The sequence below is a fragment of the Moschus berezovskii genome, chromosome 18 (genome assembly GCF_049115385.1).
Source record: "Moschus berezovskii isolate FMDL1 chromosome 18, NW_MosBer_1.0, whole genome shotgun sequence".
Taxonomy (NCBI): domain Eukaryota; kingdom Metazoa; phylum Chordata; class Mammalia; order Artiodactyla; family Moschidae; genus Moschus; species Moschus berezovskii.
Genome location: NC_142477.1, coordinates 54,143,176 through 54,165,191, shown reverse-complemented (window position 1 = coordinate 54,165,191; position 22,016 = coordinate 54,143,176). Strand labels below are relative to the sequence as shown.

General features: G+C 37.8%; 1 protein-coding gene across 2 annotated transcripts in view; it reads left to right on the top strand.

Moving 5' to 3' along the window:
- The window catches only part of IL6ST (interleukin 6 cytokine family signal transducer), a 63,165-nt gene that overhangs the window by 11,038 nt on the left and 30,111 nt on the right, over positions 1 to 22,016 (top strand). Inside the window, exons 2-7 of one of the 2 annotated variants that reach the window (XM_055422035.2) lie at positions 8,636 to 8,714; positions 15,959 to 16,002; positions 16,799 to 17,104; positions 17,986 to 18,106; positions 20,715 to 20,881; positions 21,423 to 21,577. In XM_055422035.2, the coding sequence (XP_055278010.1) occupies positions 16,897 to 17,104; positions 17,986 to 18,106; positions 20,715 to 20,881; positions 21,423 to 21,577 (651 nt within the window). In that variant the 5' untranslated portion in view covers positions 8,636 to 8,714; positions 15,959 to 16,002; positions 16,799 to 16,896. The remainder of the gene's footprint in view (positions 1 to 8,635; positions 8,715 to 15,958; positions 16,003 to 16,798; positions 17,105 to 17,985; positions 18,107 to 20,714; positions 20,882 to 21,422; positions 21,578 to 22,016) is intronic. The other variant, XM_055422034.2, reaches the window with a different exon arrangement.

The following is a 22,016-nucleotide window of genomic DNA, read 5'->3' as shown; positions in this document are numbered from 1 at the left end:
TTTCATTGAGTTAGACAAGGCCGTGGTCCAAGTGATCAGTTTGGTTAGTTTTCTGTAATTGTTAGAATACAAAGAATAGTCATAATCAAGAGGTTCGACACGTGGTGGTGAAAGGCAATGATCTTGCAAGATGGGAAACAAGTGAGCCTGTGATTGAACTAGCTTACCACCTTGAGAGGGCTTCCCTGGTGGTGCAGAGGTAAATAATCCTCCTGCCAATGCAGGAGATACAAGATATGCAGGTTTGAGATCCCCTGGAGAAGTAAACGGCATCCCACTCCAGTATTCTTTCCTGAAAAATTCCATGGAGTGGGGAGCTTGTACTGTCCATGGGGTTGCAAAAAGTGGGACATAACTGAGTGACTGAGCGTGCACACGTGAACACACACACACTACATTGAGTTTCCAAACCATGTCAAAGGTAGGGGAAATCTAGGTCTGGGCTAAGCCCAGTGGATACTCTTTGAGTTGAAAATGATGACTAGGGACCCCAAGATGGGTGGAGTTCATAGAATAGAATACGGAGAGCTCTTAAAGTAAGAGGATTCTTGAATGCTTCAGCTCCCCCCTTCAACTATTGAGCCGAGTACTGACCACTGGATGCATTTAAAGAAACTGCTGGAACTTCTCTGGTAGTCCAGTGGTTAAGACTTTGCCTTCCAGTGCCAGGGTTGCATGTTCGATACCTGATTGGGGAGCTTAAATCCCACATGCCTCCAAGCCAAAAGTCAAGGTACAATATAGAAGCAATATTGTAACAAATTCATTAAAGTCTTTTTTAAAAAATGATAATGAAAGATATTTTAGATATACAAAAATTTTAAAAATTTATCACCAATTAACCCATAGTCTGAAAAGAATGTTAAAGGAGTCCTTCAAACAGAAAGGAAGTATTATATGGACATGTGGCACTATACAAAGAAGTGAGACACTCTGAGAATGGTAACTACATGGGTAGATACTTAAAATTTTCCTATTAATTCTCTCTTAATTGTTCAAAAAATATGCATGGGGAGTTTATAACATATAAAAGTTACATGCCAAAATAGCACAAAGTCACCAGAGGAGAAATGGATGTATACTTGTAAGAGTTTAGCTTACATGAGGTGATAACAGTATCACATGCAGGAAGACTGTGATACATTAAAGATGTATGAAAGTGTTCATCGCTCAGTCTGTCTCTGTGATCCCGTGGAACGATGTATATTATAAACCATGAAGCAACCTCTAAAGTAACAAAGCAAAGAATTATAGATTATAAGTCAACCAAAGGTGACAGGTGAAAAACAAAAAGAAGCTCAGTTAACAAAAACAAGGACAGGACTTCCTTGGCGGTCCAGTGGTTAAGACTTTGTGCTTCCACTGCAGGAAGTACAGGTTCCATCCCTGGTCAGGGAATTAAGATCCTGCATACTGCACCCTGCAGCAAAAAAAAAAAAAAAAAAGATATGGACAGAGAAACAAAAAAAAAGGAGAGCAAAAACCAGGAAACAAATACATGCTGCTTACAAAACCAAAGCAAAACAAACACCAGCAACAAAGAAGATAGTACTCTAAATATGAAGAGAGAAACAGTCTAAACATAAAAGGATGGGGAAAGATACCTATATCAATGCTGCTGCTGCTGCTAAGTCGTTTCAGTCATGTCCGACTCTGTGTGACCCCATAGACAGCAGCCCACCAGGCTTTCCTGTCTGTGGGATTCTCTAGGCAAGAACACTGGAGTGGGTTGCCATTTCCTTCTCCAATGCATAAAAGTGCAAAATGAAAGTGAAATCGCTTAATTGTGTCCGACTCTTAGTGACCCCATGGACTGCAGCCTGCCAGGCTCCTCTGTCCGTGGGATTTTCCAGGCAAGAGTACTGGAGTGGGTTGCCATTGCCTTCTCCGATCAATGTGCTTAGTTAATGCTACGTGTATCAATAGTACCAAAAAAGCCTAAAATATTTACTCTGTGGCACTGTAGGTAAAAAGCTGAGATATGTCAAGAACTATCAGCAGCCACCAGAAGTTATGAATAGGCGAAGAAGAAATCTATCTAGAGTCTCAGAAGGACTTTTGATCTCCAGAATTTTAAGAGAATAAGTTTATGGCACTTTGTTACAACAGCCCTAGAAAACTAATACTTTGTTTGTGTCCCCAAAATAGAGTGTAAGCAAATGAGGCAGGATTTTGTATGTTTTGCTCCATTCTATATTCCTAGTATCTAGAATCAAACTCGGCATCAGTTCAGTTCAGTTACTCAGTCATGTCCGACTCTTTGCGACCCCATGAATCGCAGCACACCAGGCCTCCTTGTCCATCATTTATTTGTTGAATGAATAAACTGAGTTCATTTTTGAAGCAGGTGCATAACATATATTGCTGTAATTATATATATATATATATACACTTTAATTCGGGGCTTCCCTGGTGGCTCAGTGGTACAAGAATCCTCCTGCTAATGCAGGAGACATGGTTTTGATCCCTGGGTTCGGAAGATCCCTGGAGAAGGGAATGGCAACCCATTCCAGTATTCTTGCCTGGGAAATCCCGTGGACAGAGGAGCCTGGCCTTGCTCCTTGAAAGAAAAGCTGTGACAAACCTAGACAGCATATTAAAAAGCAGAGACATTACTTTACCGACAAAGGTCTAGTCATGGTTTTTCCAGTAGTCATGTATGGATGTGAGAGTTGGACCATAAAGAAAGCTGAGTGCCGAAGAATTGATGGCTTTTGAACTGTGGTGTTGGAGGACTCTTGAGAGTCCTTTGAACAGCAAGGAGATCCAACCAGTCAATCCTAAGTGAAATCAGTCCTAAATATTCATTGAAAGGACCGATGCTGAAGCTGAAGCTACAATACTTTGGCCACCTGATGTGAAGAACTGACTCACTGGAAAAGACCTTGATGCTGGGAAAGATTGAAGGAGGAGAAGAAGGGGACAACAGATGATGAGATGGTTGGATGTTATCACCAGCTCAATGGACATGAGTTTGAGTAAACTCTGAGAGTTGGTGATGGACAGGGAAACCTGACTTACTGCGGTCCATGGGGTCACAAAGAGTCGGACGTGACTGAGCGACAACTAAACTGAACCATTCTGTCAGTTTTAAAGGATAAGCCCTCAAATCAAAAAAGCAAGCAATTCGAGAAAAACATCTACTTCTGCTTTACTGATTAAGCTGAAGCCTTGTAACTCTGTGGATCACAACAAACTGCAGAAAATTCTTCAAGAGATGGGAATACGAAACCACCTTACCTTCCTCCTGAGAAATCTGTATGCAGGTCAAGAAGCAACAGTTAGAACTGGACATAGAACAATGAACTGGTTCCAAATTGTGAGGGGAGTACTTCAAGGCAGTATATTATCACCCTGCTAATTTAACTATATGTGGAATACATCATGCAAAATGCCGGACAGGGAAGCCTGGCTTGCTGCAGTCCATGGGATTGCAAATAGTTAGACACGACTGAGCAGTGACTGAACTGAACTGAAACCCTCAAATGGACTATATTACATATAACATTTTTGATAGTACTCTTGTGTCTCCATCTCTTAGGTTGGACTATGAAATCAAGTTTCTTAATAGATGTTCCTTTATCACATTTCAGTGACAGTCCTATAAAAATTAGGAAACATTACTTTCTAACAGTTAAAATGTGAAACCTACCTTTGCCGATTTTCTTTTTACTGTTTTTCATGGCACTACTCCCATAAATCTACTTGCTTTGAAGTAATAAGTACTTTCATGGGACTTCTTGCTTGAGAGTTTTGTTACGAGACTATAGTGCATAAACGGAAAGGTTGCCCTTTTTCAGAACTGTAAAGAAACCTCTCTACAGTGTGAGCAAGGTACTTGCTAGGGTGGTGGGTCAGGATGACATGACCACATAGTACTCTGCATGCATACTCAGTTGCTGTGGTGTCCGACTCTTTGTGACCCTGTGTATTATAACCCAGAGGCTTCTCTGTCCTCGGGATTACCCAGGCAAGAATACTGGAGTGGGTTGCCATCTCCTCCTCCAGAGCATCTTCCCAACCCAGGGATTGAACCCACATCTCCTGCATTGGCAGGCTGATTCTTTACCACTGAGCCACCTGGGAATCCCCTCGTAGTACTCTACCAACTTGCTCATATATATGTATTTTTTGTTCTGTTGCTTTGATGAACAGTTGAATGACATGGTAGATTTTTCTATTCTAGGACTATTCAAAGTTGGGAAGTAAAGAAGTAAAACAGGTAGAAAAAAGGGATCCTGCAACTTAGTTCTTTTTTATAGCTTTACCTGAGACAGTCTAAAGAATTCACTATGAAATTGCTTTGTTATAGATTGACTATTACCTGGTTAGGGAATATAAAAGTGAAGTTAGCATTAATATTTCATAAAAGAATACTGTGTTTCATACGTAGGACTGTGAAGTCCTCATCAAGAAGTTAGTAGTTTTATCTGGGAGAGGTACACATTAAGTGTTTTTTAGTTTAAATGTTATTTACTTTCTAGTACTGAAGCCACAGGGTACAAAGTTGGAAAGGTACAAAGAGTGTACTGTATAGAGGCTCCCTTCCAGTCTAGTGTCTCAAACAGCCCGAGGCAGCTAGTATTTGAATTTTTATCCTTCCTGAGATATTTTATGCACATATTTAAATTAGTCTGTGTTTTGTCTTTTTTGCTGTGTCTTTGCGCATGAATAATAAATGCACTGTTTATACTTTGCAGTGTATTTTAGATACACTTCTATCTGTACACTTCTATATCTGTACATTTTTTGTGACTACAGTATACTATATTTGTATATGCCATAGTTTACCTAGTCCCTTATTCACAAACATTTAGGTTGCTCCTGCCTTTTACTATTAAATTGAATGCTGTAGTGAATACCTTTGTATATGTGTTGTTTTGCTTATATCCATAGGATTCTGTAGTAAAAGTAGAATAATTAGATTCAAACATGTACTTTAATTTTCATTGATAGAGCAACACTGGCCATACACCTTGTGTAGGTAGGGTTTTTGTTTTTAACTGAAGTCAAATGTACAAGCAATGAATTTCACAGTTTTAGGTGTAGAATTTGAGGGGAAGGTTATGCTAGTTTACACTGTAACTATGAGAATGCTTTTATGTCATATTTCACAACAGTTAATTATTTTTCAGTTTTTAATTTTTTTGCCAGTACTCAAGGTGAGAATATTGCAGTAATTTTCTTTGTTTACCATTTTTACTAAATACAACTTAGATACAATGAAGTCCACAAATCATAGTATAGAGCTCATGGTCCACTATCCCAGAGTGTTCTCTCTGTCCTTGCACTACCCTCCCCACAAAAGATAACCACTGTTATGACCTATCCCCACAGATGAAAGTTAGCCTGTTTTTGAACTTAATATAAAGGAAATCATATAGACCATACTTGTATTGCATTTGGATTCTTCTGTATTATATGTGAAATTTAGTTATGTTGTTGTGAGTTCCTTTAATTTATCCTTTTTCATTGCTGTGATTTAGTTACTTGAATATACCTCAGTTTATTCTACTGCTTCTGGATTTTTGGTTTGGTTGCTTCTACTTTTCCACTTTTATGAATACAACTTCTGTGAAAATTCTTGTACATTTCTTGAAGAAAGTTAGCACTCATTTCTTTTGCCTGGACATGTTATCTGGATAGGTTTTGTTTGTTTTTAATTGAGGTCAATTTGTAAACAATAAAATTCACCAACTTTTAGTGTACAGTTATTTAGAAAGCAATTTCCCTTGGGTCTCTTGCATTTCTGCATGTCTTATGAGCAATAGCTCTAACTGCCTTTTCTTCCAGACTATTTTTTCAAGGATATTGAAAGATAGAAATGGTATCTCTTCATAAAGCAAAGAGCAGCTTTCTGACAGCCATGGAAAATAGATACCATGTTTGCCTCCAAAGTAGAGGGCAGGTGTACTTGTGTGTGTGTGTGTGTTAGTCACTCAGCCATGTCTGAATCTTGGCGACCCCATGGACCAGAGCCTGCCAGGCTTCTCCATCCATGGGATTTTCTATGCAAGAATACTGGAGTGGGTTGCCATTTCCTTCTCCAGCAGGTGTGCTTCCTGCCATTTTAAAAGACTCAGGTTTCCAATAAGCTTAGTCTTCCTCTCCTGGAACACAACCCTCTGCATGAACAGAGTCATGTTCCATGACTCTTTTCACAGTGTTCTGTGAATTGGGGTTTGGGCAACTGGCACAGGAAAATCCTGTTAATTCTGACTGGTGTTCCTGATATGAGTAATAAAATCATATGTAGCTGACTCAAGAGTCTCATGTCTTCTGCCATTATCCATGAAACTAGCAGGTTAACTTGTTAACTTGTAAGTAGGATCAAATCTCAGAGCCTTCACAATTCTTGACACAATTTGGTAAATTTTGACAAATGTGTATAATCTTATCACCACTGTAGTCAATTCATAGCACATTTCTGTCCCAAAAAGCTCCTTTGTGCCCCTTTATATCTATTCCCCTTTCCCTAGTTTTGCCATTTGTTGAATTTGTCATACATAGAATTTTACATTATATCAGTTCAGTTCACTCGCTTAGTCATGTCCAACTCATGCCAGGCCTCCTGTCCATCACCAACTCCCGGAATTGACTCAAACTCATGTGTATTGAGTCGGTGATGCCATCCAACCATCTCATCGTCTTTCATCCCCTTCTCCTCCTACCTTCAGTCTTTCTCAACATCAGGGTCTTTTCAAATTGAGTCAGTTCTTCGCATCAGGTGGGCAAAGTATTGGAGTTTCAGCTTCAGCATCAGTCCTTCCAGTGAATATTCAGTACTTATTTCCTTTATGTTGGGCTGATTTGATCTCCTTGCCGTCCAAGGGACTCTGAAGACCCTTCTTCAATACCACAGTTCAAAAGCATTACTTCTTTGGCACTCAGCTTTCTTTATAGTCCAATTCACACATCCATACATGACTACTGGAAAAACCATAGCCTTGACTAGATGGACCTTTGTTGGCAAAGTAATGTCTCTGCTTTTTAATATGCTGTCTAGGTTGGTCATAGCTTTTCTTCCAAGGAGCAAGCGTCTTTTAATTTCATGGCTGCAGTCACCATCTGCAGTGATTTTGGAGACCCCCAAAATAAAGTCTGTCACTGTTTCCACATCTATTTGCCCTGAAGTGATGGGATGCCATGATCTTAGTTTTCTGAATGTTGAGCTTTAAGCCAACTTTTTCACTCTCCTCTTTCACTTTCATCAAGAGGTTCTTTAGTTCTTCTTCACTTTCTACCATAAAGGTGGTGTCATCTGCATATCTGAGGTTATTGATATCTCTCCCGGCAATCTTGATTCCAGCTTGTGCTTCATCGAGCCCAGCGTTTCTTATGATGTACTCTGCATGTAAGTTAAATAAGCAGGGTGACAATATACAACCTTGCCATACTCCTTTCCCTATTTGGAATATAGCCTGTTTTGTATGGCTTCTTTCATTCAACAGAGTGCTTTTGAGATTTGTTCATGCTGTTGCCTGTATCACTAGTTCGTCCCCTTTTATTGCTAAGTACTATTCTGTTGTATGGATATACTATGTTTGGACATAGTTTGGACGTAAAATGTTTGGACATTTGTTTATCCTTTCACCAGTTGATTGACATTTGATTGTTTCTAGTTTGGGACTGTTATAAACAAAACTGCTGTAGGTTTGGATATAAGTCTTCATGTGGACATTTATTTTTATTTCTCTTGGATACATTATTAGGAATGGAAATGCTGAGTCTTATGATGTGCTTTTAATTCATAAAGAACTGCCAAATTGTTTTCCAAAGTGTTTATATCATCTTACATTCCTATCTGGCTTGTTTTAATTTGTATCTCATTATGAGTGAGGTTGAAAGTATCGTTTCATATATTTGAGTTACTTGTATTTCCTTCTCTATAAATTGCCTGTTTGGCTCATCCTGCATGTTTTCTTCTAAACAGGGAAGGTGAGATGTTGGAATTTTTGTAATGATTTGTAGGCATTCTTCATATATTGGGATAATTTTGATCAGGTTATGAATTACAAGCTTCTTTTTTCCCATTTGGTTATTATCTTTTGAACTTGCCAATGGTGAGGTTTTGCCATGTAGAAATTTGTCTCTCTGAACTCTTCAGTCTCACAGAGTATTTACTAGCAGTGCAAGACTTCATAATATAGAAACAGGATTGCTCTTTTAATTGACCTTAAAGCCTAAATTGGGCTTCCCTGGTGGCTTAGTCAGTGAAGAATCTGCCTGCAATGCAGGAGACCTCGGTGGAACCCCTGGGTCCAGAAGATCCCCTGGAGAAGGAAATGGCAACCCACTCCAGTATTCTTGCCTGAGAAATCTCATGGACACAGGAGCCTGGTGGGCTCCAGTTCATGGGGTCCCAAGAGTTGGGCATGACTTGGTGACTAAAAACACCAAAGTATAAAGTATGTTTCCCAGCAGTATTTTATGTAGCCATAACTAGGGGGAATAAAGAAAAATATTTGGAAGAGTTCAGTTTGTTTTCTGTATTCTCTCAAGAATTTTACCACCTTTTATACCACCTTTTAGAAAAACAGCTATACAATGGAAACAAAAGAGCTTTAGAACTTGTATCTTTATTATGCATAGTAAGAGTAAAAATATTTAAAATAATATCACGTGTCTTTTACAGAAATACCTATGCAAGATGTTCACATTGCAAACTTGGATAGTGCAAGCCTTGTTTATTTTCCTCACCACTGAATCTATAGGTAAGGTTCATGAGATATCCTACCTCCCAATCCCACAAATTATGTTTGTGTATTGCTGAATAATTATAATTATGCTTACATATTATTTTTAGGATCATTATTGAAAGAAGGATGTTGCCTTAAAAATGGACTCAAGTTAAAATGCTCTTGACAGATTACAATTTGTATAATTTGAATTGAAGCACTCAGTAATCCTAAATCTTGTTCAGCTATACTAATAGTTTAATGTTGAGAAGGAAAAGGGATTTTGTTTATTTTTTTAAATAAAGAAACAGGATCAGGTTTGTTAACTTTTAGCACTTCACTCCTTCATAGCCAAAGGTGTCACTGAGCAGCAGTGAGATTGTGATACCAGAAGAAAGATCACCTAGAGCAATACTGCTCCAACTGGCCCACAGCCTGAGAACTGGTTGTTATTGGTCCATAATGAGATGAGTACAGAAATTAAGAATAAATGTTTAGAAACTCCTTTAACAATTTGACATAGCCATGATATCCAAGCATGTGATCAATGGACTTGCCTCATCAAACATAATATAAAACAAAAGTGTATGTCTGTAAAGGATTGGGTGAAGAAAGCCTAAACTGATCCTTCACCCCAGATAATTTGAGAAGCGTTGCTCTAAGTCAAACCCTCTTCAAATTCAAGAATGCAGCCTCTTTTTAAACACTGGAAATGATACATACCTTACGCTGAAATTTTTTCTCATTTAAAAGTCTTTCCTTAGTCTTAAACCCAGATTTTCTTCCTTGTAACTTTTTCTCATTAATCTTAAAAATCCTTCTATTGTAGGTCCACTTTCCTTTTCCACTGTTCAAGTCTTCAAGTGGAATGAAGGAATGCTTTCTAACCCCTCTCTTGCCCAAATTAAATTTACCTAGTTCTCCTAATTATTCTTTGTAGGACTTGGCTTCCAATCTGTATGCACTGATTACCCTCCTGACTCTTCTCTTGATTTTCCACATCATATTTAACATATAATACCATCCCGCTTAATTCTGCTGCTGCTAAGTCGCTTCAGTCATGTCCGACTCTGTGCGACCCCATAGATGGCAGCCCACCAGGCTCTGCCGTTCCTGGGATTCTCCAGGCAAGAACACTGGTGTGGGTTGCCATTTCCTTCTCCAGTACATGAAAGTGAAAAGTGAAAGTGAAGTCGCTCAGTCGTGTCCAACTCTCTGCGACCCCATGGACTGTAGCCCATCAGGCTCCTCCGTCCATGGGATTTTCCAGGCAAGAGTACTGGAGTGGGGTGCCATTGCCTTCTCTGCACTTAATTCTAGTTAACAACAATGAAACTAGCCAGTCACTTAATCTGTGTCTCAATTTCACGATCTGTAAGATGGGGATAGTAATGTCTCTAACTTCTAGGGTTATTGTGAGATTTAAATGAGTTAATACACAGAAAGCATTTGGGCAGTAGCTGGTCCATAGTACGCTTTATAAAAAGGAATGTAATAATATATTATTTATTATTAAGGTTTGAATAAAATGCACTTAAGAAAAAAAATATATCAGAACTCAACATATTCTGAGTGTAGTGATTTTATTATTTACTTTTGAAGGATCATTTTTATTAAAGCAACATAATTTTTTGCCAGTTAAGATACACTGTAGTTTTATGTTAAGCTATCTACCAGTCAGTGAAAATTCTGATTGTTTTCACGTCAGTTATTTTTAAGCCATTTCCCCTTCACTCTATATTAATTTATCAACCTAAGTAGAAGATGATTTTGCGAAATTTATTAGCCTATCAGTCTAGTCCTTCAGCACAATTTTGAATCCTGACATTATCCAAATTGTTGGCAATCCATTATAATCTTTTGCTGATTTGATAAGTGTGTGTGTCTGTTTTCCCCCTAAATTGTTGATAAAAAGGTTGAAAATAATAGGACTACATTACTGTTGCTGCCAGACAGATTACTCTAAAGCTTCATGCCTTAAAATGGCATTACTTATTATTTCTCATGGTTTATGTGTGACAGGCTCAGTCAGACACACAGATTCTTCTTTTCTCTGTGATATCTGGGCCCTCAGCTAGAATATTCAGAGATGAGGAGCTGGAGTCATCTGAAGTCTCATTCACTTATTATGTCTTGTGTTGATGCTGGCTGTAGATTGAGGGCTTTGGGGCTCTAGGCTAGAACACCACATGTGGTCTCTCCTTGTGGCCTTGGCTTCCTTACACGTGGCTGGGTTCCATGGCAAATGTCACAAGAGAAAAAGAGATCTAGTCAGAAGTTGTATTTTTTTATGATCTAGCCTTGGAAGTCACTTAGCACACTCTGTTGGCTAGGGCAGGCATAAGCACCCTCAAGATCTGAGAGCAAAAGGGAAACAGACCCCATTTCTTTGGAGGAGTATTAGTCACTTTGTAAGATGAGCATGTTGAATGGGATACATTTATAAGTAAGACCTTCTTTGGAAAGTACAGTCTGCCCCAAGGTTTGAGAGGAGGCCCTTCAGCATACTACTTTAGCCTCCCTCTCATTGACCTTTTTTAGTCAGTGATTTTTTTCTATGTAGGTAATCAATCAAGTGAAAATCTATTAGTTTGAAGTTATGAAATATCTGTTTTTATAGATCGAGAGTAGTCAAAAATCAACCTGGTAGCCTTGTAAAAGTAGGTTTTATTTGGCACAGGATGGTTTCAGTGACCCTGTGTTTCATTTTGAAAACTGGAACATTTGCCTGTTTCTAGTATTTATTATTCTGTGTGATTAAAAATTGTTATTTAGTATCTGGCTATATCTCATGTTCTTTAGTACTCTGAAGTATATTTCCTAGGTAAGGTTCCCTCTCATTATTATAAAGTCAAACAGAAATGATTTTACCAAGGAACAAAGTAAGATTGGAGGAGTTTTAAGGACTTGCTCATTATCACAAGGTAACTTACTAGTATGTCACAAGATGGAAATTGAAAGGAGTTTGTGCACTAGGACTTGCCATAGACATGTATCAATAATGGCAAGGTCGTGTAAATAGGCTGCATCATACGTTTTGAAACAAACATTTTGACTCTGGGCCTTATGAACTTAATGACAGATATGGAATAAGAAGTTAATTGTTTAGTTTTTAAAAGTGGTTTTATCCTTTGTGCAGTCTAGCCTGGGACCAAGTTGAGAATTGGAAGAATCTGCCTGATATTTGAGGTTGACTCCATAAGAGTATCTCAGCGTTCTTTATAAAAAGAAACGCTTGAAGTAAATTCTCTCCAAGGTTGTTGTCAGTTTCTTAATTCTCTGATTCTATACATCTTTTACCTTAACTGCTAGAACCAGTCACCTCTGAGAGACCTTTCCAGATTCTGTCAATGTGACTAGATTACTTGTCTCTGGATAGTAGTAGTAATGATGATTGATTGTTGTTTAGTTGCTAAGTCATATCCGACTCTTTTGAAACGCCAGGGACGGCAGCCCACCAGGCTCTTCTGTCCATGGAATTTCCTGGGCAAGAATACTAGAGTGGGTTGCCATTTCCTTCTCCAGGGGATCTTCCCAACCAAGGGAGCAAACCTGCATCTCCTACACTGTCAGGTGGATTTTTTACCACGAAGACACCAGGGAAGCCAAGTAATGGTGATAGGCTACCATTTATTGGAAGCCTTATGAAGACCAGGCATTGTAGTAGGTTCTTTACAGAACTAATATCTGATCTCAAAAAACTTTCAAGATATCCATTATTAACTTCATTTTCCAAGTGAATAAATTGAAGCTGTTAGAACTTCAAATTCCATTGGCAAATGGGATTCACTCAAGAAAGCTGCTTTAAGTTTCTAGACAGAATAGAGAAGGAGGATAGAATCATGTTAAGTATTGAGCATTTTATCTTGATGGTAATAGGTAGTCATTAAATAATTTAAAATAGGGAAATGGCATAATCATTTTTGAACAGTAACTTTGGGAGCTATATGTTTAAGATAAACTAGAAGGAGGTCAGATTGTGGTATAATATGATAGCCTGAGTGCCAGCAGCCAAAATAAGGGTCATGAGAAGAGGTTGCTGGACATACTAAGATTATAGAAACAAAATGACCCAGGGAGTGTGGGAGGAGGCTACTTAGAGAGGGAGGACTGCAACGTTGTCTGGCCTAGGCGATGGATGGGAGTGGTATCGTCAGCAGCAACAGAGAAGTAAGAAGAAGTTTGGAAGGGACTGTGACACAGTCTATGCCCCAACCAATAATGCTGAAGAAGCCAAAGGTGAACAGTTCTATGAAGACCTACAAGACTTTCTAGAACTAACACCAAAAAAAAAGATGTCCTTTTCATTATAGGGGACTGGAATGCAAAAGGAGGAAGTCAAGGAACACCTGGAGTAACAGGCAAATTTGGCCTTGCAGTACAGAATGAAGCAGCACAAAGACTAACAGAGTTTTGCCAAGAGAACACCCTGGTCATAGCAAACACCCTCTTCCAACAACACAAGAGAAGACTCTACACATGGACATCATCAGATGGTCAACACCGAAATCAGATTGATCATATTCTTTGCAGCCAAAGATGGAGAAGCTGTATACAGTTGCAAAAACAAGACCAGGAGCTGACTGTGGCTCAAATCATGAACTCCTTATTGCCAAATTCAGACTTAAATTGAAGAAAGTGTGGAATACCATTAGACCCTTCAGGTATGACCTAAATCAAATCCCTTACAATTATACACTGGAAGTGACAAATACATTCAAGGGATTAGATCTGATAGAGTACCTGAAGAACTATGAATGGAGGTTCATGACATTGTACAGGAGGCATTGATCAAGACCATTCCCAAGAAAAAGAAATGCAAAAAAAGCAAAATGATTGTCTGAAGAGGCCTTACAAACAGCTATGAAAAGAAGAGAAGTGAAAGGCAAAGGAAAAAAGGAAAGATATACCCATTTGAATGCAGAGTTCCAAAGAATAGCAAGGAGAGATAAGAAAGCCTTCCTCAGTGATCAATGCAAAGAAATAGAGGAAAACAATAGAATGAAAAAGACTAGATTTCCTCAGGAAAATTAGAGATACTAAGGGAATTTTCATGCAAAGATGGGCACAATAAAGGACAGAAATGGTATGGACCTAACAGAAGCAGAAGATATTAAGAAGAGGTGGCAAGAACATGCAGAAGAACTGTACAAAAAAGATCTTCATGACCCAGATAATCATGATGATGTGATCACTCACCTAGAGCCAGACATCCTGAAATGTGAAGTCAAGTGGGCCTTAGGAAGTATCACTACGAACAAAGCTAGTGGAGGTGATGGAATGCCAGTTGAGCTATTTCAAATCTTGAAAGATGATGCTGTGAAAGTGCTGCACTCAATATGCCAGCAAATTTGGAAAACTCAGCAGTGGCCACAGAACTGGAATAGGTCAGTTTTCATTCCAGTCCCAAAGAAAGGGAATGCCAAAGAATCCTCAAACTACCGCACAGTTGCCCTCATCTCACATGCTAGCAAAGTAATGCTCAAAATTCTCCAAGCCAGGCTTCACCAGTATGTGAACTGAGAACTTCCAGATGTTCAAGCAGGTTTTAGAAAAGGCAGAGGAACGAGAGATCAAATTGTGAACATCTGCTGGATCATCAAAAAGGCAAGAGAGTTCCATAAAAGCATCTATTTCTGGTTTATTGACTATGCCAAAGCCTTTGACTGTGTGGGTCACAACAAACTGTGGAAAATTCTGAAAGAGATGGGAATACCAAACCACCTGACCTGCCTCCTGACCAATCTGTATGCAGTTCAAGAAGCAGTTAGAACTGGACATGGACAACAAACTGGTTCCAAATTGGGAAAGGAGTATGTCAAGGCTGTATATTGTCACCCTGCTTATTTAATTTATATGCAGAGTACATTATGAGAAATGCTGGACTGGATGTAGCACAAGCTGGAATCAAGATTGCCAGGAGAAATACCAATAATCTCAGATATGCAGGTGACACCACCCTTACTGCAGAAAGCAAAGACGAACTAAAGAACCTCTTGACGAAAGTGAAAGAGGAGAGTGAAGAAGTTGGCTTAAAGCTCAACATTCAGAAAACTAAGATCATGGCCTCCGGTCCCATCAGTTCAGTTCAGTTCAGTCGCTCAGTCGTGTCTGACTCTCTGCGACCCCATGAATCACAGCACGCCAGGCCTCCCTGTCCATCACCAACTCCCGGAGTACACTCAAACTCATGTCCACAGAGTCGGTGATGCCATCCAGCCATCTCATTCTCCGTCGTCCCCTTCTTCTCCCGCCCCCAACCTTTCCGGTCCCATCACTTCAGGGCAAATAGATGGGGAAACGGTGGAAACAGTGACACACTTTATTTTGGGGGGCCCCAAAATCACCGCAGATGGTGACTGCAGCCATGAAATTAAAAGATGCTTGCTCCTTGGAAGGAAAGCTATGACCAACCTAGACAGCATATTAAAAAGCAGAGACATTACTTTGCCAACAAAGGTCCATCTAGTCACAGCTATGGTTTTTCCAGTGGTCGTGTATGGATGTGAGAGTTGGACTATAAAGAAAGCTGAGCACAAAAGAATTGATGCTTTTGAACTGTGGTGTTGGAGAAGACTCTTGAGAGTCCCATGGACTGCAAGGAGATCCAATCAGTCCATCCAAAAGGAAATCAATCCTGAATATTCATTGGAAGGAATGATGCTGAAGCTGAAACTCCAGTACTTTGGCCACCTGATGCAAAGAACTGACTCATTTGAAAAGACCCTGATGCTGGGAAAGATTAAAGATGAGAGGAGAAGGGGACAACAGAGGATGAGATGGTTGGGTGGCATCACCGACTTGATGGACATGAGTTTGCGTAAACTCCGGGAGTTGGTGATGGACAGGGAAGCTTGGCATGGTGCAATCCATGGGATCACAAAGAGTCGGACATGACTGAGCAACTGAAGTGAACTGTGATACATATAATTTTAGACAAGCTCATTTTAAAGTACTTATGAAATATCTCCGGTGGATGTCTTGTAAGCCACTGAAAACAGGAAGTTAGAGTCAGAAAGAGGGGTTTAGATGTCATCAACATGGAGTAGGTCATAGGAAAATCATGTAGTTGCATTTTATTTTTTTTATATAATTTGGCTCTTTGTTTTTTAATATGAGATTGTATCCCATATACTTATTGTTAAAACCAGTGTATTTGGTCATCTTATTTTACTCATCCTGTTTTTATTTTACTACACCCTTACTCTTTACTTTTTGTCTGATTTTGACATATGAACAACGTATACTGTCTTTGCATGCCCCCATCTGCACCCTCAAAGGCATTCAGGACTGGTGAGAAGCAGAGACCACCGCCTGTCTTCTGGTAGGTCTGTTTAGACACTGGATGTGAGTTGAGAATCAGAATTGGTGGCGGAGCAAACATGAATCACCCTACAGGCAAACTGTTTCCTAAAGCAAAGTAGAATGTTATAAAAAAGGCTGAAATTTGCATAGGTTTTTTTTTTTTTGTCTGTGTAAAATCCAGCTCCATCTTCCACATAATTGGTATAATTCTTTTCAAATTTAGACATTAAATTCTGGTGATACTTTCACTGTGTTTCTTCTTTTTCTGTGTCTTTCAGTTCAGTTCAGTTGCTCAGTCGTGTCCGACTCTGTGACCCCATGAATCACAGCATGCCAGGCCTCCCTGTCCATCACCAACTCCCGGAGTTCACACAAACTCATGTCCATCAAGTCAGTGATGCCATCCAGCCATCTCATTCTCTGTCTTCCCGTCTCCTCCCACCCCCAATCCCTCCTAGCATCAGACTTTTCCAGTGAGTCAACTCTTCTCATGAGGTGGCCAAAGTATTGGAGTTTCAGCTTTAGCATCAGTCCTTCCAATGAACACCCAGGATTGATCTCCTTTAGAATGGACTGGTTGGATCTCCTTGCAGTCCAAGGGACTCTCAAAGAGTTTTCTCCAACAACACAGTTCAAAAGCATCAATTCTTCGGCAATCAGCTTTCTTCACAGTCCAGCTCTCACATCCATACATGACCACTTTCTGTGTCTTTAGAGATATTTTAATGATAGAGGAACTGTACTGATATAGAATGTCATTTTGTACCAGAAAAATTCAGTCTCTTCTTAAATTTTCTGTTATTATTCCTTTCCAGGTGAACTTATAGTTCCATGTGCTCATATCCACCCTGAATCTTCAGTCATACAACTTGGTTCAAATTTCACGGCAGTTTGTGTGCTAAAGGAAAAATGTATGGATGATTATCATGTGACTGCTAATGACATTTTCTGGAAGACAAGTCGTGTTACTGTTCCTTATAAACAGTATACTGTCATAAACAGAACAGCATCTAGTGTCACATTTCCAAATATATCTTTAATAAATGCTCTGCTCACTTGCAACATTCGTATGTTTGGACAGATTAATCGGAGTGTTTATGGAATCAGAATCATTTCAGGCTGTAAGTTTTGTTTCACTTTTTTTATTTCAGACTTTGTCATGACTGTTGAATTACATCTTTAATGTCCATTGTTTTTTGGTCTTTTTGAAATACAGTAACTGTCAGCTCAGTGAGTTTTGGACTGTTTTTTTTTTTTTAATGTTTTAAAAAAAATAAGCCTAGAAGTAGAACTGCATTTGCATTACAAATATATGAAAGCCTAAGGAATAACACAAGTTTTATATTTTTCCTGAAAGTCAAACATCTGTCAGCTTTCTAGAAAAATATTTTGACAAGAGATACCTACCAAAAATGTTGAGTTGAAATCTGTGCCTGTGCTCATAGTAACTTTCAATATCCCTTAGTTGTGGAGAAAATGCAGCGGAAAGCAACTGTCTGAAGAAGGGGAATCAATACTGGAGAGTCCTTTTATGTTGAATAGAGAAATAAACTTACTGTGATCCAGGATCATCTAACACTGTAATTTTAGCATTTGCTTTCTCTCCCGCGGAGTTTGGGAAGGGAGAGATATAAATGAATCATTTTTGCTTCTGTTTACTTGCCTGTTACTAACTTTCAAGTATTAGTTTCTAAAGTACACTTGAGAAGTCAGTTGATAATGCTTTCCAGCTATAAATGAAAGATGACTTTGTGTAGTAAGTTAATTTGAAACATACCTATTAATGACAGGTATGATAGAAAATGTATGTTACTATCTAAAATGTGTGGATTTACATAGAAAAGAAATTAATTTTTTAGTCACCAGTATTTCAGTATGTCTTTTCTTGCTTTTGTTTCTTTCTGTCTGATTTTGGTTATCTTAAATGTCTAGAGGAGTATATAAATTGCATGCTTTTTGTGAATATGAAGCTTGTTGAAAATTGCTAATTTTTCCCTTTTAGTGCCTCCTGAAAAACCTAAAAATTTGAGTTGCATTGTAAATGAAGGAAAGAAAATGATGTGTCAGTGGGATCCTGGAAGGGAAACACACCTGGAAACAAACTACACTTTAAAATCTGAGTGGCAAGTTATTTTAAATTTGTTGTACATTGAATTTATTAAGTTTGCCTCTGTGGTAGAATTTTTATCTTAGGAGGTAGTATTATTAAATGGAAAATTTTTAATGTTTTATTTAACTTTTTATTTTAGAACACCTGAAACATGAAAGTAGAAAGAATAGTGTAAGAAATTCTCACTCTCATCACCGAGCTTCAATAATTATCAGCCCATTACCAGTCTTACTTTATATATACCCCACACTCAGATTGTTTTAAAGAAATAGTTATATCATCTCATCCATAAATATTTTAGTACTTTTATGGAAAAGATAAGGACACTTTAAAAAAAATCCAAATATAATTGAAAATACTCTCATATTGTTGCATTTTTAATTAGTGTTTAAATGTTCCCAGTTGTCACATGATACATTTTTACACTTGTCAAATCACGATTTAAGTAATCACCATATATTGCCAATTCATATATCTTGTCTCTCTTAACCATAGGTTCTGCCTTCTTTCTTTGCAGTTCAGTTGTTAAAATAATGGCTATACATTATTTAACACATTCCTCTGTCCTTTTGTTTACTGAAACTTGCCATTAGATCTAGACATTTAATCAGTTTTTTCCCCCAAAATAATAATTCATAGGAGTTATGTATATTTTCTTTAGGAACAACCATATAATGTTTTTGTTTTTGTTTTTATATTAAAATTTGAGCTATGGTTTCAGGTATTACAGGTTTAGTTTTTTTTTTTTTTTCAAATATAAAGAAAAGTTGAAATAATTTTACAGTGAACATTTATACATACTCATTACCTAGATTCTACAGTTAACATTTTATTGTACTTGTCTCCATCTACCAATCCATCTCTTTTTAATGAATTTCAGAGTGAGTTAGAGACATCCATATACTTCCACCCTTAATCACTTGAGCATTTACATCATTAATTAGATTAATTAATCCCTAGAATCTTCCAAAGGTAGATATAAGGGATTTTTCTCATTATGAATTCATATTTAAACATTGATGTCTTGTCATTTATTTATTTGACTGCACCGGGTCTTAGTTGCAGCATGCAGGATCTTTGATCTTCGTTGCATCATTCAGGTTCTTTAGTTGCAGCATGCGAACTCTTAGTTGCGGTATGGGGGATTTAGTTCTCAGATCAGGGGTGGAACCCTGACCACCTGCATTGGGAGTGCAGAGTCTCAGCTAATGGACCTTTGGGAATTCCTGATTTGATGTGTTTTAATCCATTACAGTTGTTCTTCTTAATACTTAAATTGTCCCATCTTTGGTTCCGTTCCGTTCCGTTCCGTCGCTCAGTCGTGTCCGACTCTTTGCGACCCCGTGGACTGTAGCCTACCAGGCTTCTCCGTCCATGGGATTCTCCAGGCAAGAATACTGGAGTGGGTTACCGTTTCCTTCTCCAGGGGATCTTCCCGACCCAGGGATCGAACCCGGGTCTCCCGCATTGGAGGCAGACGCTTTAACCTCTGAGCCACCAGGGAAGCCCATCTTTGGTTAGTGGGAACTTTTCAGATTGGCTTATCCTTTTGACCCAAATTCATTAGTTCTTTGATAGCTTCCTGATTTCTGAAGTGACATAATGTTCCAGGTTCATCTTAATATGTTTTCTGTTCTAGACCTAGAATCAACCAATTCCCAAGTAGTCATGGTTCCACTTAGTGTGGGATACAATTTAGAGACTATAGTTGGGGTGTTGGGGAGCTCATTGCTACTGGGTGGTTGTTTCTAGGCTTTTTACATCATGAACTCGTACTGGTATTTCCAATTTAAAATCCGGACTGTAAGTTTTTAGTTAATTCATCCATCTAACATCTATATCTCCTTTCTTCAAGCTGTTTCATTTTGCTTGTGGTTTTTAAGAATTTTCTTCATTGTATAAAGTAATAAATTAATCCACACAAATTTCTAAGACAAAGTATGTTTATAGAAGTCTCCGTTCCCTGTCTCCTTTACCTTATTTCCCTCCTCCTTCCAAAGGTTACCTTTTTTGGTTTGGTTTTGATTTATCCTTCTATTTAAAAAAACAGCATATATATATTCTTAATTGATGCATGATTTAAATGTGAGTAAATTTAGTCATATCACTTGAAACTTTCTATGGTGATAGAAATTAGAAAGTGGTTGAGTGGTTGGAAAGGGGCTGAGGGAATTTTCTGGAAGGATAGAAATTCTATCCCTGCTCTATCACCTCCTAGCATATTGTGTTTTGAAAAAGCATACAGTGCTTAAAGAAAGACATTGCTGATACTGTAAAGATTCTGTTCAAGGAAAGGAAAAAAACAGGACTAATAACACTAATAAGTTTTGGAGAAGGTCATTGGGTTAGAGCATAAGATTCTAAATATGATATTCTTGGAGTAAAATTTTGAAAATAATCTTGTGTTTTAAGATATAGATCAACTTCAGTTTTAAAAACAGGTGAATTTTTAACAAATTTTGCTTCTAGTGTTCAACAATGTGTTTTAAACTTATTGAAATTAACTTATTTATTCTAAGCCATGATAATCTGGGTCTTATCAAACTTTTCAAGTAACCTTTTTTTCACTCTAATTTATTAAATCTATTTTTAATGACTGATTTTACCATTTTTGTATTTAGGGCAACAGAGAAGTTTGATGATTGTAAAGCAAAACGTGACACCCCCACCTCATGCACTGTTGATTATCCTCCTGTGTATTTTGTCAACATTGAAGTCTGGGTAGAAGCAGAGAATGCCCTTGGGAAAGTTGCCTCAGATCATATCAATTTTGATCCTATAGATAAAGGTATTTATAAACCTAAATTTGAGAATTTATTAGAATATACAGTATCTTATAAATTAGTTTTGAATTTAATTAAAAGCATTTATTTTCTTAGTGACTTCTACAAATTAACTTTACCAACAACTTTAAAATACTTTGGAAAAAGAAAAATATCCATAATCCAACCACACTGACAGCTGTTTTTACTTTTAATATTATCTCTGATATCTATTCAGATATCAAACATATTATAGCATTATCGTCATAGTGTATATGCTTCATTTTTATACTTTTTAAATTACATATGTCATCACTATTTAACTTTTAATATCTGAACCTGAAAATAATAACAAATATAATAAGTTGACAAGGAAAAGAACTAGAATTTCTTTAGGAACCTTTTCCTTCTATTATAGTAGTATGGTATAGGATTTTTTTAGAAAAATTTGTTCAGTTGGTGAGAATAAATGCATATTGTGAAATAAAATATAAAGAGTATATTGGACTTTGTAAGAAGTTATAGAAGTATACCATGGTAAACATCAGGATCTTTTTTATTTTTCAGTGAAGCTCAATCCACCACATATTTTATCAGTCAACAACTCAAAGGAACTGTCTAGTATTTTAAAATTGACATGGACTGACTCACGTTTCAAGAGTTTTATAACTCTGAAATACGACATTCAGTATAGGACCAAAGATGCCTCAACTTGGAACCAGGTAAATTGAAAGTTACTGTTTATTCAAATAGTCTTTTCTTTAACCCACTAACCTAAAAGTCTCAGTCATTTTCTGAATGTCTGGTTATGTGAAGTAGTTGGCTTGACAGTTCTAGATCTGTATTTCAAGCAAGGACCAGCAGGAAAACATCCAGACAGAGAATACAACTTTGCTCAGCACAGTAGATTTTAAGTGAAATATGGAAGTGATGCAGAATGAGAGGGAATAGCATTTTTGGTGAAAAGTGAAAGGACCACAGATAACAGGAAGCAGATTAGGTAGAGGAGTAAGAATGAAGAGATTATATGGGTAAGGTAGAGCAGGCATTAACCAACTACATCTGCAGGCCAAATTCAGCCTGTCATCTGTTTTTGTAAATAAAGTTTTATTGGAACATAGCCACAGACATTTGTTTACATATTCTTTCTGATGATTTTTG